The sequence below is a fragment of the Magnolia sinica genome, chromosome 9 (assembly GCF_029962835.1).
Source record: "Magnolia sinica isolate HGM2019 chromosome 9, MsV1, whole genome shotgun sequence".
NCBI classification, from domain to species: Eukaryota; Viridiplantae; Streptophyta; class Magnoliopsida; order Magnoliales; family Magnoliaceae; genus Magnolia; species Magnolia sinica.
In genome coordinates, this window is record NC_080581.1 from 78,607,070 (window position 1) to 78,624,078 (window position 17,009).

The 17,009-nt window shown below is 38.2% G+C and overlaps 2 protein-coding genes across 7 annotated transcripts; both read right to left on the reverse strand.

Annotated features, from left to right (window-relative positions):
• Positions 1–1,319: 1,319 nt before the first annotated feature.
• On the reverse strand, positions 1,320–11,744 carry LOC131255781 (uncharacterized). Of its 6 annotated transcripts, XM_058256595.1 has the most exons (9): positions 11,370–11,736; positions 11,039–11,265; positions 5,790–5,821; positions 5,207–5,519; positions 5,049–5,113; positions 4,859–4,934; positions 2,251–2,468; positions 1,759–1,802; positions 1,320–1,664 (listed from the first exon to the last, which is right to left on the reverse strand). In XM_058256595.1, the coding sequence occupies exons 1-4, from the start codon at positions 11,675–11,677 to the stop codon at positions 5,307–5,309; spliced, it is 780 nt and encodes a 259-aa protein (XP_058112578.1). In that variant the 5' UTR covers positions 11,678–11,736; the 3' UTR covers positions 1,320–1,664; positions 1,759–1,802; positions 2,251–2,468; positions 4,859–4,934; positions 5,049–5,113; positions 5,207–5,306. The 6 variants fall into 6 exon arrangements, with proteins under 6 accessions (XP_058112578.1, XP_058112579.1, XP_058112580.1 ...); XM_058256596.1 differs by lacking the exon at positions 5,049–5,113 and having other exon boundaries at positions 1,320–1,802; positions 11,370–11,738; XM_058256597.1 differs by lacking the exons at positions 1,320–1,664; positions 1,759–1,802; positions 2,251–2,468; positions 5,049–5,113 and adding an exon at positions 4,402–4,708 and having other exon boundaries at positions 11,370–11,738.
• A 1,908-nt stretch (positions 11,745–13,652) lies between these two features.
• On the reverse strand, positions 13,653–14,837 carry LOC131256493 (uncharacterized). Its single transcript, XM_058257369.1, has 2 exons — positions 14,540–14,837; positions 13,653–14,435 (listed from the first exon to the last, which is right to left on the reverse strand). Exons 1-2 carry the CDS (start codon positions 14,834–14,836, stop codon positions 14,343–14,345), a joined length of 390 nt encoding a protein of 129 aa, XP_058113352.1. The 5' UTR covers position 14,837; the 3' UTR covers positions 13,653–14,342.
• Between the last annotated feature and the right edge of the window lie 2,172 nt (positions 14,838–17,009).

Sequence of the window (17,009 nt, forward strand, 5' to 3'; positions counted from 1 at the left end):
GGTAGGTCCTTATTGAGTAATTTTGTTTTATATCATATATAGTTTTCTACAGTGTTGCCAACCTGATGAATGGATATGTATGACTTTCATGCATGCCTTTAAGGTGGGCCTACAGCACAGCTCGAACAACAATCGAGCTCTAAGCCCACTATTTTGTGTGCCTGACATCTAGTCCCTAAATTAGGTATGCCTGAAATTTTAGGGCATAAGACAAAAATTCATCTCCATCCACAACTGAGTTGGCCTAAACACAAGAAATAATGTAAGAGGGGATGCCAACCATAGGTTATGTGTGTGGCCTAAATGGTGTGAATATTCTATACAATCCGGTCATCAAATTAGTCTAATTAGGATGAATAGATAATATTCCAAGAGTCATCTTGATCCAAAACACATGCAAACCACACATTGTTAACTTGGAAATTTTAGGCATGGTTTTACATTGTTACTAGTCTAGCCTACAGGAGTTGTTTATGGGGTTGTTTGCACCAAGTGCATGTCACACAAGAAATTCGGTGGTCGAGATAGAATACCAATGTTTTACCCGTTGCGTGTAACAGGTAGGAGTCTTGTTTGCTTTGGTGTTGAGTGCAGGGTATATGCATTTGCCCTTGGCTGGGCTACGCGTATTAATATCTTAAAATGATAAAAGCACCTCTCATCATACTTGTAAAACTAGTGCCTATACCACAAGGATTACTTGAAGAAAAAAGTTAGAACAACCCATCACTAGGCAGGACATACACATAGATTGAGTTGGACCACCGGCCGTTCACTCAGTTCAACAGAAAACTACCAGATGAATGGACCATTATGGTTTTCTTCCCTAATTTTTATGATGCATCTTGCTGTTACCTTTAAATCCTTCTTTGCATTTTTTATTTGAGGTTTGAAATTGATTTTTAAATATATTACAAGAAAAATGACTTTTATGGGCGGTCAAAAGCGCCAGTAAAGGTCAAAAATAGCACCAGGAAAAGCTTTAGTAATCACTAAAAAAGCCTCTGGGAAAGCTGAAAAAGCGCCGGCAAAAGTCTGTCCAAACACTGGTAAAAGTCTTCTGAAGCACCGTTGCTGGCCACCAGTAATCATTGAAAAAGCACCTAGGAACATTAAAAACGTCAGATAAAAGTTTGTCCAAGGGTCGAGAAATGTCTTCCAAAGCACAACAAAGGTTTGAGAAGCGCCGGCAAAGTTTTGAGAAGCACAGTTAAAATCCGGGCAACCCACGGCAAAAGCCAGTAATTTTTTTTTTTTTCGATTGGAACCTGTATTTTTTAATATTTGAAACCTAAAAAATGTTAGGGTACAATTAAAAATGAATATTAAACAAAAATTGCATTACTTTACAATAAAATATATAATATTTACAATAATATGTTGAAAATGGTCTTGAATACATAAAAATAAATAAAAATCCTTCATGTGGTCCGCTCCTAGATTGGCCACTGTCCAATGAAATGGAGAAGACCGAACTGGTAAACCTCTCCTCAAGCCACTTCATGCATTAGCTTGTTGAACATAGATGGCACTGTTGGGTTGATCGTCTTCGCAGTCCATATCCCTGCAATCCAATGTGTAATCAAATTACTCGATGTAGGTTCTGACTCTAACAAATACTTTGAGCTAGTTGTGTAATCAAAAGAATCCAACAAGTATCTCTGCTAACAAAAAGAACAAAATAAATAAATAAACATATATTGGAGTAGGAGGAACATTGTATCAAAGACATTGAATGGTCAAGAGAAAAAACAATACAATGATTTGGGACACGAATTCTGTTTCCATTGGTTCGGGTGCCTCTGCAACATTCGTAAACCTCGGTCAGAAGAAATTGGTACAGAAAGAGAAAACAGATCACAAGTGTAATCGTGAAGGGGACCTTTCAATTACAAGCCAACATAAACCAATAATACAAGCCAAAAGTTCACCAATTTCAATTGGGTTTTCCTTGTGTTGGAAGCGGTAAAGGAGTCGATGGAATCAACAAAAAGATGATACCAAACAAAATGCCAGCAATTCCCAGAAGAAACTGAAAGTTTCACTTCGGTTTCAACAAGCCAGAAACTTGCTGGGTTGAAACTACTAATACTCCAAGTAAATCATCAACTTGGAATGTTTTGCTACCTTTTTGAACAGGTCAACTCAACCAAGCTTTCAGTCAGGCCACAAGCTTTTTGAACAATGTACAAAAGAAAATCTACACAACAATATGGCAAGACTACAACACTTCTTGTTTGCATATCATACCTTTCAAATTTTCTGTTGAACAACTTGTCAGCAGTGTGGCAAAGCTAGGAGATAATGATGAGTGAACAGAATCAAAGCTGCTGGTGAGTAATGGTTGCTGCGAATACATGTGTTGCTTGCCTGTACTGGGGGAGGTCAATATACTCTGATTGAGGTGAATTTTCATATCTAGTGTCATCTCTTGGATATCCAATTTCCAATATGTTCTTCGAAGTTTCCTGGAATGGAAAAGCTTTAAAAAGACAAATACAAGGGAGGAAAAAAAAGATATTTTACCACTACAGTTTGGTTGATGGATCGGTTTTGTTTCGTGGCATATCGTTAAAAGAATTTGCCATGTTGTTCCAAATACAAATATAGAACATAAATATCGCCTTATTCAAAATTTTAGTTGGCAGAACATACTTTTACTCCTGTCATATGCTTACCAGGTCATACAGAGTCCCTTTTCCTGGATTTACAGATTGTTATTTTCCGGTTAGGCCATAACGATCAAACACCCATATTCTAGGACTTTTGTAAGGATGGTTGGTTTTGTATTTCCTGAAACTTGTGTTTGGAAATGATATTTAAACTTATTTTAGAAAAATACAAATATGGTAAATGTTTGGTGTTGATACCCTTATGTAGGAATGTGGGAGTTTTATCCTAATTAGGTGAATACTAAACTTTGGGAGAGTTTAAAGGAGATTCGTTGTTTTTCAGACTTTCTAGAAATGTTCCAGGTTACTTTATGTGAGAAAGTAGTATTTCAACTTTAGTGGAAAGCTTAATCTTTATAACAATGCGTGATGCATGGGGTGTAGTAACCATGCAATGGTTATGGTGCAGCAGGGAAGCACCAGCTTCAGGAAAATCAGTTAAGAATTACTCAAAAGGGTGTTTTCTGCTCCCAATCAAATTAGTTGTTGATTGTGAATACTTTTGTCAAACTAACCTACGAAACCAAAATATAGTACCACATTTTAAATGAGCAAACCAAAGGCTATGCAGAACAGGGAACAGGTAAAATCTGCAGAGCTGACAACACACCTACAGTCGTGCAGCTTCATCATCAATTGTTACAAAACAAAGAAAGTTTTTATTACAAACTTAGCAATAACAATGATGGATAAGATACTTCTTCTCCCTCATAAACCAAATCCTAGAAACACCAAGTGCACCTTTGGTAACTCTCTCGTAAAAAAGAATACAAAGGCGATGCACAGCAAGCGTTACGATGACATGCAAGTCCTGTGCTCATCAGCACATATGGATCCCCATGGACTACTTTTAAGTTGCAACAAACAGAGGATTTAGCACTACAGACTGCTAGTACACTGTCACAAGAGTTGCACCAATACTCATTGCCAGTTGCTGCTAAATACTATCAAATATAATGTTAATAAGACATTCATATTCATTTTTTTTTTTTGTTTCTGATGCTCAAGTTAATAAGTAATGTTAGTAATGCTTTAAGTACATGAAACAAGAATCTAATTGGATTTTTTGGTAAAAAAAGATCAAAAGAAAATTAAAGTTTACGATTGTTTATCACCACCGGAGGCTGGATCGTTATTGGTGGCAGAAATCCAACTTAACCATAATGTTACAAGTTCCTTGCTTTTTTTGTAGGGTGAATTTTTAACATTCTCTGTCCTAATATGTTTGTGGACGGACTTGTTTGTAAATATGCAAAATGCATTGTAAGTTATTGCCTCAATTGTTTTTTGTTAGAAATATCACATTCTATACATTGAATAAGAATAGTTTTACTGAAAATTTTTAGTAGATAACAAAGATAGCTGCAACTTACAGTTAATATATTGGAAATGCACATCCTACAATCACATCCCATTAATATATATATATATATATATATATATATATATATATATATATATCATCAATGCATCAAAAGCTAGAAACAATAGCTAATTTCTACTTTCCAGAGAAGTTTGCAACAAAAGATCCCAGAATGAGGGACAGACTCATGTACAAAGTTAACCCAATTTGCACTTGCGAACAGATCCGAGTTGAATACCTTCAAGTGAAAATGATTTTTTTGAGGAATTCTAATTTTCTTGATTATTGAGAAAAAGGGGCAGAATTCATCATATATATAAATAAACAAATCCTTCATCAACCACCGTATCGAATTTCACAAAAAATAAAAAAACAAAAACAAAAACAAATTCATGGACTAGAAAGTAGAGCAGAGTAACTGATGAAATTTGTAGTTTTCCATTCCCTCATGATTCAATGTTAGTTTTTCATATCCATGTATTCATTCAACAATCTAATCAACCAACTTATTAAATAATTATTAAAAAAAGAGCTTGGTGGAAATACCTTATTTCATTATAAAACAATTAAAAAAAAAAAATTTAAAAAAAAAAAAAAACAATTCAGATCAATGGCAGTAGAGAGTAATTATTTTGCCTTTACAGTTCCTCTGCCTACTTGAAGATGTTTGTTGCTGTATGCGTGTACTCATCGAGTTAGAATTGAGAGAATTCAAGATGAAAATAAAATCAAGAAGCAGCGACAATGTAGGGGAGATTTCGGGGCAAAAAAGACCCATAAATCAAACATCGAATCTACAAAGCAATAGAAAAACAAGATTTACCCAAAACTGAAAATCTCCTCTTTGGCGAGTGAAGAAACTCAACATGCTCCGTCTGTCCTTTGTCTGTCTTGTGCAGCTGCAGATGGCCGACATGTGACAATCCCTTCAAGAATACCACAAGATCCACCATAGAAAAAACTCAAAAAAATAAAAAATAAAAGTAAAAGAATAAAAAATTCAGAACTCCAACCAGATCCCCTAAAAAAGAAAATCCCGCCTGACAATGCTCTCCAAAATCGATGATTTTGCAGAATTCTGCAATCAAACGAAATAAAATCAAAGTATAAACCACATAACTCAACAAAAATGAAGAAGCTGAAGTATATGGAAACAGATTGAGAGACAAACCTGTCCATTGATGACAGCGACGAACGGAAGGGCTTCCCAAAGAGTTAGCAAGGAGTTGTCGCCACCGTAGTCGCCGAGGACCATATAGGCCCTCTCGATCCTATTCACGAGGCCGATCAAGCTCTCCATGAGAAGCAGGGAAAGCGATGATGAGAGACTCCGCGAGGCCCAAGGAATCGCAACTGATGGCAATCACAGTGGTAGCTGCAGCAGCCAAACCAAAAATGCTTCTCCCAAGCAACTTGATCCAACTTCCATCCCATCCATCCATCTTAAATCCAAGTGTTCTGAAGTTGCTAAAATCGGATCGGTTCTGCGAACAGACGACAAATCTGCATAATCCAGAAGAAGCAGGAGAGATCAATTTTCTCCATTTTACATTGATCCGATTATTTGGACAGAGATCGATGGGAATCAGAAGCTCCCTGTGAGGGTTTCAGAGATGAAGGCAAATGATGGGGGTTGGGGATACATTTTTTTAGGCAATGAATCAATAAGCAGAACTTATGAAAGAATTAAATACATTAGCAGCAACTCATAGTGCCCATCTTCAAATATCAAAATTAGGGAAATCAACATGTACCTTCTCATCATCAAAGTCATACAGTTCAGCAGCTGCAAAAAGCCAGGAAAGGAAATATCATGACATTGAAGGTATGCTTCATTCATAGAAAAACCAAAGAAAAAACAGTAAACTTCGAACTTTATGCTTATTTCAATTAAAACATAAATGCAAAGGATAGTGTGAAAATTATTAATCCGCATACTGTCATCCATTTTGAATTTGATAGCATCTTCTGTAAATTTCTTCATTTTTGCATCGGGCAATTGTGAAGTGTTGTTCTTTGCGAATCGTCCACAACAATACAAGGCAAGATCTTATCATGTGAGCCCAATCAAATTCAAAAAGTTGTTTCCCTTCGTAGCACTGTGATCAGTAGACTAGAGAAATGAAGTTCATCTTTTAAGCACAATCAATAACAAATTGCAATCTGCAATAGCTTACATCCAAATACACTGGTCTAGATAGAGGACTGGTGCAACTTTTCCAAATACACTGGTCTGCATTAAACTGCAACAATAGATTATGTTCCAGCATTCCAGCTAGTTAGATGATCCAACAAGTCCCCCATAACCTGCACGAAAAAAAAAAAAAAAACACTTGAATTTTCTACTAGGTTTTGAGCCAATTGCTACCAAACAGTACACATCCAGTGTTAAAAGCTTCAACGACATATAATAAGGTATTTGAATTGGACCTTGTTTGCTCACTCAAGGTTCATTGTCATGATAAAAGCTATGGGAATGCAACTTTTCAGAATCATAGAGAAGATGTAATCTAAAATAAAAGGATTGGAGCCCGAACTGTAGATGGAGGATGCCCTACAAATCTCCATCAGATTGGAAGATCCAAACCCCTTTATTTTGGTAGAGGTCAGCAGATTATTGACAAATTCATATCGTATTAGCCAATATGTATCAAGAATTTCAAGTGGCTAGTACAAAACGTAGAAGTAATATGTAAGACTTTGGAACTTTGTCAAAGTTCTATTTTCCATCCATTTATGACTGAAAGCAAAAGACCTCACAGTCGAGCTAATGTGCATCACATAGGAGTATCGTTCGACATTCATAAGCTTCTCCACTTTTACAGAACCGGACTTTGAGACCTGCTTTAATAGCCTGTTTGAATACAACCTTATGTAGATCTAATCCATGATTCTTTGCGAAATGATTCCCAACTAAATAAGACATTCAATGAGAAACCAAGATAAGAACTGCAATTATCAATCATAGGCAAGGTCATGCACAAGATGTACACAGGCCGAGTAATATAGAAAAATAAAAAAGGTAATATTTGCAATAAAATGTACCATCTGCACACATAAAACACTCATTAGGTGACCCTAAATCAAGGTATTCTGTATCGGCAACGGTGGCTGTAATAGTCACCACCATTACCAATACGGGTATCGGCCCTAACGGCCGTTACAGGGGCGTAACAACCATTACGACTCCCATAACAGTTGAAAATGTTCTTTTGACCAAAAAATTATGAAAAAATATGTAGAAAATCCAAAACAATGTAAATATTTTATATATGTATTCATTTTTTGTTTTGAACATGTCTATGGTAGCGTAACGGTCCACTCTTTGGTGAGAATGTTGTATCGGGCTGTCTAGTGAATTTGTGAACATGATTATATGTATCTAATGTTTACACATTACAATCAAGTGTTACAACTAGAAATAAAAAGGCATAAATACTACTTTTTCATTTTATTTTATTTTTGCAAGATCTATTCAATCAAATCACTTCAATTTTTAGTTTTAATCTTAAAAACTTTAGTAAGAGTAGTCAAAATCTGTTGTAAAATGATCTACGAGACTTTTTGAAAAAGCTGAGGAGGGAAATAGATTTAAATAGAAAAAAGTGGTTGTTTTTCGACCGTTATGGGGATAACGATCATTATGCCCTGTAACGGCCTTTACAGCTACCATAACGGCTGAGATGGTCCCAAAAAACTAATTGCCCCGTATCGCATAACAGTCATGGCCATTACCTATACACATTGGCATTTACAGGCGTATCATAACAGATAAGGAACAACTTGCCCTATATCATTCGTGGGTGCATTGAAATTTTAGAGGAGATGGCAACCGTAGATTCATGCAATTTTTGCAAAAGTTCATGCTTAAAATTCCAAAAAGGAAAATTCATAGAGGATAAAACCAACAACTCCCTTAATCCATTACATAAAGTGAGGAGATGATAAACAAAACAAAACAATCCATAGAAAATAGCAACTAGTACACAAGTTTGACTTTTTTCTTCAAATTTGATAACTTAAAACAACCACTTACATATTTTAATCTTAAAACAAGCCATGCATCATCTAAGTACATAAAAAAAATCATATAAGGTGCCTCATTAACAGATACAGTTTCTGAATGGAGTGAGCAATTTTGCAAAACGAAGAAGAAGAAGAAGAAGAAGAAGAAGAAGAAAAAGAAAGGAAAAAAAAAAAAAGAAACAATGGTTCAACAAAACTATGTCAGGAGTTCAAAGCCCCATTTGAATTAGAATTCCAAGTCTCTACGTAGCGGATACCTTATGCAAATATCCAAGCATCTGAGTTGGGTACTCCAGTTTTTCCAAATGATCCAATTATTGTAGGTTGTCTATATCTACATCTATCTGTGTTCTATAGTTTAAAGAGCAAGATCATGAGACTCGTGAAAAAGGTTTTGATGCGAGATTTCTTGGTTTAGCCATAACAAACAAATTGATGTCACATTTCCTAGAATATTGTAAACTAACCATAAGGTATCCACAACTCAAGGAGGTTTAGTATGACTCTATAATTTTGAGTAGAATAAGTTTTGTGCAAATGATTGACTCTCTTCCACCTTCCCTGTAGTACATATTATCTAACAAAGCTGCATATGTTTTATAATTATACTGCAATATCAGTCGGCATTTGAATGGTGCAGACTTGCAGGACTATTTATTTTCTTTTGGACAATTAGAGTCTTTTAGAAAATGAGACTGTGTGTTCCATAAACAATTTTATTTCAGTTGCCAAATTGCTAATTACATGACATATCTACTTGCATAATCTTTATGTACTCATTTGTGTTGACTATCACTATATGATCATTTTCCTCGGTCTAGTTTCAACATTGTTAACCATTTGTTATGCAGGAAAGGCCTCACATGTTTCAATTTGTTCCAAGCAGAAAACAGGTAAGAAACAGAGCTTCTCTTGTTATATCGTACCATTTATATGGAATGATTTGCTTCTTTTTCAGGTCAAAGCAGCGAAGAAGCTTCTTAAGATGATCCCACAGAACGTAGACGAAGGCTTGAGGGAGTTCCTGTACACTGTTCAAACTTTGAAATTTGCAATAGCTACAACTAGTGGAATTAAGTGGTATGCTGTTTCAGTGTTATACGTGTTTCTGTATATCATATTTGTATAGCATTTAGAAAAGGACCATGGTTATAAATCCTTCTAATTTTTGCTGAAAACTATGGTTACTTCAGAACACACATCAGCAAAGGGAAACTCCTCCAAGTTTTCATAGGGGAAACTGTTAACGATATGAAATGTCAGAACTTGTAATTGAAAAACAGCTCTAACTTGGATGGATTCCACCCAAAACAGATGAATAATCCAGGACGTGATGTGGTCACTGCGGGATGGTAATTTTAATTTGTGTAGTGTAGAGCTACATTAAAGAACTACATAATGTAATTTTTAAGTATACAATACTGGTATACCTTCTACATCACACAGAGGCTCTTGATCACTGTTGCATTTTCAATGTCAGTGAAAGGTATCTTGCCCAACAAATTGGGGTCAACCTTTTTATTTCTAAGACATTAGTAACAAATAACACAAATGGAGGAAAGTAATGAAGGTAAAAACCTTAAAAAATAAAATAGGTCGATGATTAAATACAGTTTATTTCAGTGTTTTTCAAAATAAATAAATAAATAAACAAATAATGGACGACTTATTTGATTAAAACTCAATGCCAATTTTGTAGAGATGAAAACAATGATGAATTTTGTATTAAAATAAGAAAATGGAAATTCTGAAAAGATGAGAAAAGGTGTGGTTTTGTTTTCATGAAAAGGACTTTGTGATTTTTGCATCTCTCTCCTTTTTTGTCTTTTAAAACAGTCCCACATCAGAAATACATGGGAATATTTTAAGCTTCATAAAAGGTTGATTTTCTAGTATAGTATTCTCGTATGCAAGCCTTACTATGTTTGCTCATAGGTGCTTAGCAACCCCATCAGCAGGCACATGAGTGCCTGAGGCCATTGTGGTGCATGCATGAGGAAGGGCGCTTGAAGTACAGTTTGCACTTGCTTGATTAGACTGTTGGATTGTGCCCCTGGGTCGATTAGGTGTGATTAGATGGGTTGGATCTGGAGATCATTGTAATTTGAATTGGGGAGATGGCAAATTTCTAAATATAGCAAACCCATCAAAAAGCATCTGAAGGGGTCTGTATCTATTCAGAGTGGCTGAATATGCTCCAAAGACTTGAGCCTCTCTTCTCTCTCTCCCTGTCTCTCAAATCTCTACTGCTTTCTTAGACCAAGATTCGGTTTTCTGCTATTTTGTAATCCTATTCTGAATGACACAACTTAGTAATTTCTCTTATTCTTGGGCATATTTGAGGTTGTTGTGTCCGGTAGGCACCCACTTTGATTTTGCAAATATAAGGACACAATTCTCAGATCGAGAGGTTGGGCTTGTTGTATCCTGCGGGCAGGTTTGCTTTTAACCCACTTGCGAACTGATATAATAGTATGGGGCAACCTTTAAGGTAGGAACATTCAAACGTTCTTCAATCCTATCTTTTACCTTTCTTTTATCATTGTTTTTACTTTCCCTTTTTAATCATTTCCTGTCTCCTTAATTCTAATTATAAAAGAAACATCTAAAAAAAGACCTTATCCTCTTAAAATCTACTTATGGATTTAGTCCTGAACCTAGTTCATGTGCAAACGAGTCATGCCTAGAACATTCAAACTGTGCATACAGTGGACCAAAACAATGAAGATCACCTGACATGAAAATCAGATCAGTCCACCAAACAAGTGGGCCACCACATACAGAAACACTGGAAATTTAGATCAGAACTAACAACAGTCTAAAATTGATGTACATGTGTGGCCCACCTGACAAGTGTACCAACCTAATGTCTGCACGAGGTGATCTTCATGGTGGGGCCACGCTGGCATATACAATTTTGGTAGATTTCCAAAGTAAATTACTATCAAAAGACCTACCATTCGCTATTAAGAGTAACCTGATCCAAGCAAGAAGACCAAAAGCAGCGCCCCGATGGACTGCAGGATGCGACGCAGATCTGCTCTGAAGAGCAGCAAATGAATGGCGATGGGCAGCAGATACTCCAAGACATCAGAATACACCGGGACCTCACTAGCAATGATGCTGAGGTTGGTCGTGGCAAGCGCCACCAGAGTGCTGACCAGGGCGCCGCTCAGCGCACTCCGCACTTTCGTCTTCTCCGGCCTTTCGATCCCATTTCAAAACAGACGTCTCTGAATCAAAATCTCAAAATAAAAAGAGGAAAGGAGAAATGAATCAAGGCAGGATCGATGAGTGGGAAGTAGTACCAGAGGCCGAATGCACCAGCTATGAAGAGCGAGGTCCATATTCTCCAATGATCGTGAGGAGAGATGAGCGGTGGGAATGAGATGTTGAAGTGGGCGGCTGTGATCTTCAGCACCCGGTCGTGGGGTTTTGTGGGAGTGGTGATGAAGGGATGGAATTTGTCGGGGAGTGAAAGTTGGGAAGTGGAAAGGGCGGTTGCTGAGATGGTTGGAAGGTGATGGCGGGTAAGGAGATGCGATCGTATGGATGGTGGGGCTGTGGAGAGTGGGCGAGTGGAGCTGAGAAAGATCAGCGGCCATGATAACGCCATCAGAGAGAGAGAGAGAGAGAGAGAGAGAGAGAGAAACACATGGGCGCTTTCCTTCCAAATGCCCAACGACTCTTGTCTCTCAATCTCAATAGAAGTTGATCGATCTCTTCGAGCTCTTGCACCGTCAAGAAGAAGGTGGTGTCTACCTTGAAAAGTAAATAAATCGCGGCGACCACAAAAATCGCCTGCGTGTGGGGGGTGGGGGGGGAGGGGGGGAGAAGGTTCTGTACGGTCGAGCTCATGGGAACTCCCCGTGAGGTTGAGCTGTGTGGGCCCCACCATGATGTATGTCGAACATTTGCCCCATCAATCAGATGCACCATTCCATAGTGGGCCTAGGGATTAAAAATCAAGTCAATTTGTGATTTGTGCCGACCACACCACATACAAGAGTTGAAAGGGTTACCCTCCATTAAAACATTCAAAATCATTTTTGGGCCCACTGAGATGTGGTTCACAAATCCAGCATCCATTATGTGTGTCCCAATTGGATGAGGGGTCAGACCAAGTTTCAGATGCATCCAAAATTCAGGTGAGCCCCACCAAGTGTTTTTATATATTTTAGGCACATTTTCCCATGATTTTAGATGGCATGACCCACGGTGTTCCGCATACAGCTGATTTTTGGGATATCCCATAATTTAAAGAGGACCCATCAAATTCACAGTGTTGATGTTCAACATACATCATGGTGGGGCCCATACAACTCAACGCCATGGGAGTACCCATGAGCTCGATCATATATATATATATATATATATATATATATATATATATATATACACAATCAAATACACATTTGGTATCAGGAAGATATCCAATGAGATAAAGTAACTCATGCCTAATCTAATCCCTTCCGCACTCATAGGAGTAAAAAAAAATAAAAAATAAAAAAATAAAAAAGAAGTAGAAGGGAATGCATCCTTCATGCAATTCCTCTCAAAAAAATCTCAAAAAAAGAGAAAGGGAGGAGAGTTTATACTCCGTTTGTCCATATGGCCCACTTTTGGACAATTAAAGCCTTTCACGGTAATCCGAGCACTATCTTAACTATAGAATCAGAGGGGGTGATCAGATCCTCTCTGCTCAATAGTAATTAAGTGGACCTTTGAATGTAGATTATTCATTTTCAGCTTTGCGTGAAGGTTTCAAGATTGTATAAACCGTCAAATCCAGCAGGCCCACTCATTTAGACCATTCATCATTAATACTGGACCAGACAGAATGGCTAGATTAGCTTGGATCGAAATGTCCACCAAAATAGGCTAGATCACTGGAAACCTAATTTGATCGGAAGGTCGTTTACTTATGGAAATGAAAATTAGACTTATCAATGGTCAAAACCATGACATGTACTCATAAAATAGACACCCAAAGTACAAACATTGGGAGTAAATTATTGCCAAACGCTTCTATTTAATTATTCTAAGATAGGAAAGTTTTCTGAGTGGAATCATTCAACAAGGGTTCAACTGATTGAATTGATGTTTGGATGAACTTCGGTTTAGGTCCTAAAATATTGAGCATGATAAAAGCAAAATCCGACGGCCACGAAGTGCTACATTTTATTGTTGTTGTTTGGCTCCAGTTCATATACTATTTTCATGATGTGGAGAAGCAAACATGTATTTTTAAACCATCATTAAGATGGAAAGGACATTAAGGGCTCATTTGGATACTACCAAATAAATAACTTTTTTTTAACTTATGTAAGTCATTTAGTTACTTTTCTTAATCAAGTTAGTTTGACTATTAAATTAGAATAAGTAACTTTTTAGAAAATATACCTTATTTATTTCAGTCTATTTTATTTTATTTTTTCTTCCAAAAGCAAATTATTTTCTTTGTTTTTGTTGGTCACACCAAAGGTTGTTGATATTTGCAACCCAACCTGTTGCTGGGTATACAGACGCAGTTGACGTGAGCACTAACACTAACCTAATGTATCACTAGTGGGCCACCAGTTTGTGGACCCCGCTGATGTATGTGATGCTCACATCGTCCACCCATTTTCATGCCCAAACTGTGGCAGATTTAAATCTCAGAATGGGCCCACCATCGTACGGTGGTGACCAAGCACCTACCTTTGAAACCTCTCTCTCTGAAGTACCACCCTGCCATATGTGTTAGATCAACACTTGCAAACTGATATAATAGTATGGTAGCGACATTGAAACGTTCTTCAATCCTATCTTTTACCCTTCTTTTATCATTGTTTTTTACTTTCCCTTTTTAATAATTTCCTGTCTCCTTAATTCTAATTATAAAAGAAACATCTAATGAAAGACCTTATCCTCTTAGAATCTACTTATGGTTTTAAAATAGTCCCACATAAAGAAACACTGGAGATTTAGATCAGAACTGACAACAGTCTAAAATTGATGTACATGTGTGGCCCACCTGACAAGTGTACCAACCTAATGTCTGCACGAGGTGATCTTCATGGTGGGGCCACGCTGGCATATACAATTTTGGTAGATTTCCAAAGTAAAGCACTATCAAAAGACCTACCATTCGCTATTAAGAGTAACCTGATCCAAGCAAGAAGACCAAAAGCAGCGCCCCGATGGACTGCAGGATGCGACGCAGATCTGCTCTGAAGAGCAGCAAATGAATGGCGATGGGCAGCAGATACTCCAAGACATCAGAATACACCGGGACCTCACTAGCAATGATGCTGAGGTTGGTCGTGGCAAGCGCCACCAGAGTGCTGACCAGGGCGCCGCTCAGCGCACTCCGCACTTTCGTCTTCTCCGGCCTTTCGATCCCATTTCAAAACAGACGTCTCTGAATCAAAATCTCAAAATAAAAAGAGGAAAGGAGAAATGAATCAAGGCAGGATCGATGAGTGGGAAGTAGTACCAGAGGCCGAATGCACCAGCTATGAAGAGCGAGGTCCATATTCTCCAATGATCGTGAGGAGAGATGAGCGGTGGGAATGAGATGTTGAAGTGGGCGGCTGTGATCTTCAGCACCCGGTCGTGGGGTTTTGTGGGAGTGGTGATGAAGGGATGGGATTTGTCGGGGAGTGAAAGTTGGGAAGTGGAAAGGGCGGTTGCTGAGATGGTTGGAAGGTGATGGCGGGTAAGGAGATGCGATCGTACGGATGGTGGGGCCGTGGAGAGTGGGCGAGTGGAGCTTAGAAAGATCAGCGGCCATGATAACGCCATTAGAGAGAAAGAAGCACATGAAGTTCCGGTGGTCCGAAGCTACATATAGCCTACCATAATGTCATTGAGAAATCCACCCTGTCCATCAGTTTTTCCCGCTCATGGCAGGACACAATTCAAAAAGTAACACAGATTCAAAAGTCAAGTAGCCCACACTACTACGGGAAACAATGGGAATGAAAATGCCTACTGCTGAAACCGTTCCGGGGCCACCGTGATGTTTATATGCCATCCAAACCGTTCATAGGGTCATTCTAATTGAGATGAAATAAAAACAAAAATATTAGCCTGATATGAAATTTGTGTACCTCATAAAGGTTTCGATGGTAACCATTCCATCCCCACTTTTTTCTACAGCGAGGTTCGTTTGAGTTTTGGATCTGTCTCATTCTTTGGTTTGTATCCCAATGTGAGCTCGAGAAACTGATGGACGGGGTGGATTTCTCACTAATATCTCGGTGGCTCCACTAGCTTCCGACCACAGCTACTTCGGGTGGGCGAGGGACGGCGGCAACTCGCGTCCGTTTTCTTTAGTCTGATCCTCAGCAACGTTGGAAAAAAAAAAACAATAAAACAAATTCCTACCATTCTATTTGTAGAATACTGCCGATCGATTCCAACCCATTCAAAACGGTAGCCCCGTAATGCCGATCTAATCATTATGCCTAGAATTAGAAAATTTTGTATAGATTTTCATTAATTTCTATGGTGTGGCCACGTAATGATACGTATTAACTTGATTTTTGGAGGATTTCATCATTATTGTGGGACTCATCTGATGTGTGGATTAGATGGAATACAAACAATGCTATGGACCCAAACTTACACTTGCCATGATATTAACACTCACGTGAGTCTGACGGATTTACCCTTGTTTTGGAAGCTGTCCTTTTGTTTGGTACAGTATGTAGTAATCAAGAAGTGGACCGGCTTGATTCTCGTGGCAGTCATCCACAAGACAGGTCCTAACTGATGAACGTCTCAGATGTTCCACACATATTTCACATCTACACATTTGGAAACGCAGGAATTAGGTTGGGATTAGGTTACACACGAACGTGACATTGGCGGTATTCCAACTCTACCCCAAGGGGATGTTTGTTCCTCTATGAATAGAGGTAAGTACTAGTAAATAATTGTAAATAGCTTATTGTTATTATTATTTACGTCTGATTGATACACAATAATAATTTCACCTTAAAACTTAGTCCAAAACCGACTAATTTAAATCCATGGGGTCCATCGTTGCCTCCATGACGTATCTACGTCCGTCATCCATTTTACCTTAATATTTTAGGACATGAACCAAAAATGAGAGAATTTCAAGCTCGCAGAGCCCACACCATAGGAAATCATGATCATAAAATGTTTTCAATGGTGGGCATTCAACTCAATACTCTTGTGGTGTCATCTACTTGAGCTTTGGATTTGCCTCAATTTCTGTCCATGACCTAAAATTACCTTGCAAAATGGATAGAAGATGTGGATAAGTCACCGTTATTTGAGTGAGCCTCATGTAAAAGGGGGGCAAAAAACTAGCCTATATATCGTACCCCCAAATTCTATGCCTAGCAGGATCTGATTTGCTGACCTGTCAGGTACTACTAGGTCCCCTCTGGAAAGGAACGGAAGATCGGAAGAATCTGTGAATACCCTATCTAGTTGATTGGCGCTACCCATTTGAGCCAGGTCATCAGCCACGCAATTACACTCTCGGAATGTGGGCGATTGAGACACTGGCAGTGCCTCAATCGCCTTTTCTAGCAGAAGAAATTCCATTGGACTTGCTCATCTTTCGAGAACAAAACCGCCGCCGCTATCGTGTCACTTTCCACTTCCAACAGAGAAATCCTTTCGAAAGTCACTTCTTTTTTTACCAGTGCCTTATACTCAACTCTAGTACAATGAATGATTCTTTGGTTTCCGAGTTTTAAAACTACTCTTTTTTATTTTATTTTTTTTAAAGAAGTAATATTCATCAAGAAGGGACTGTACAAGACCCGGGAGGGCCGGTTAGCAAAAAGGGGAAACAGGCCCACCGAAAACAAAACAGCAAAAAAGGAAAAAAGTTTGAGAGCCACTAGGATTCTCTCAAGTAATCTAATTTCAAGCGATCCAGGAAAATCAGGCCTCTGATAACAGGAGGGAAAGTAGACATGGAC

Excerpts from the sequence above, each read along its gene's own strand:
- LOC131256493 (XM_058257369.1), bottom strand. The coding sequence starts at position 14,836 with ATGGCCGCTGATCTTTCTAAGCTCCACTCGCCCACTCTCCACGGCCCC. Across the intron at positions 14,436-14,539 it reads GCTGGTGCATTCGGCCTCTG|GCCGGAGAAGACGAAAGTGC; the intron begins GTACTACTTCCC and ends TGGGATCGAAAG.
- LOC131255781 (XM_058256596.1), bottom strand. The coding sequence starts at position 11,677 with ATGGCGTTATCATGGCCGCTGATCTTTCTCAGCTCCACTCGCCCACTC. Across the intron at positions 5,822-11,038 it reads GGTCTTCTTGCTTGGATCAG|CTGCTGAACTGTATGACTTT; the intron begins GTTACTCTTAAT and ends GGCTTTTTGCAG. Across the intron at positions 5,520-5,789 it reads ATGACTTTGATGATGAGAAG|AACCGATCCGATTTTAGCAA; the intron begins GTACATGTTGAT and ends GTCTGTTCGCAG.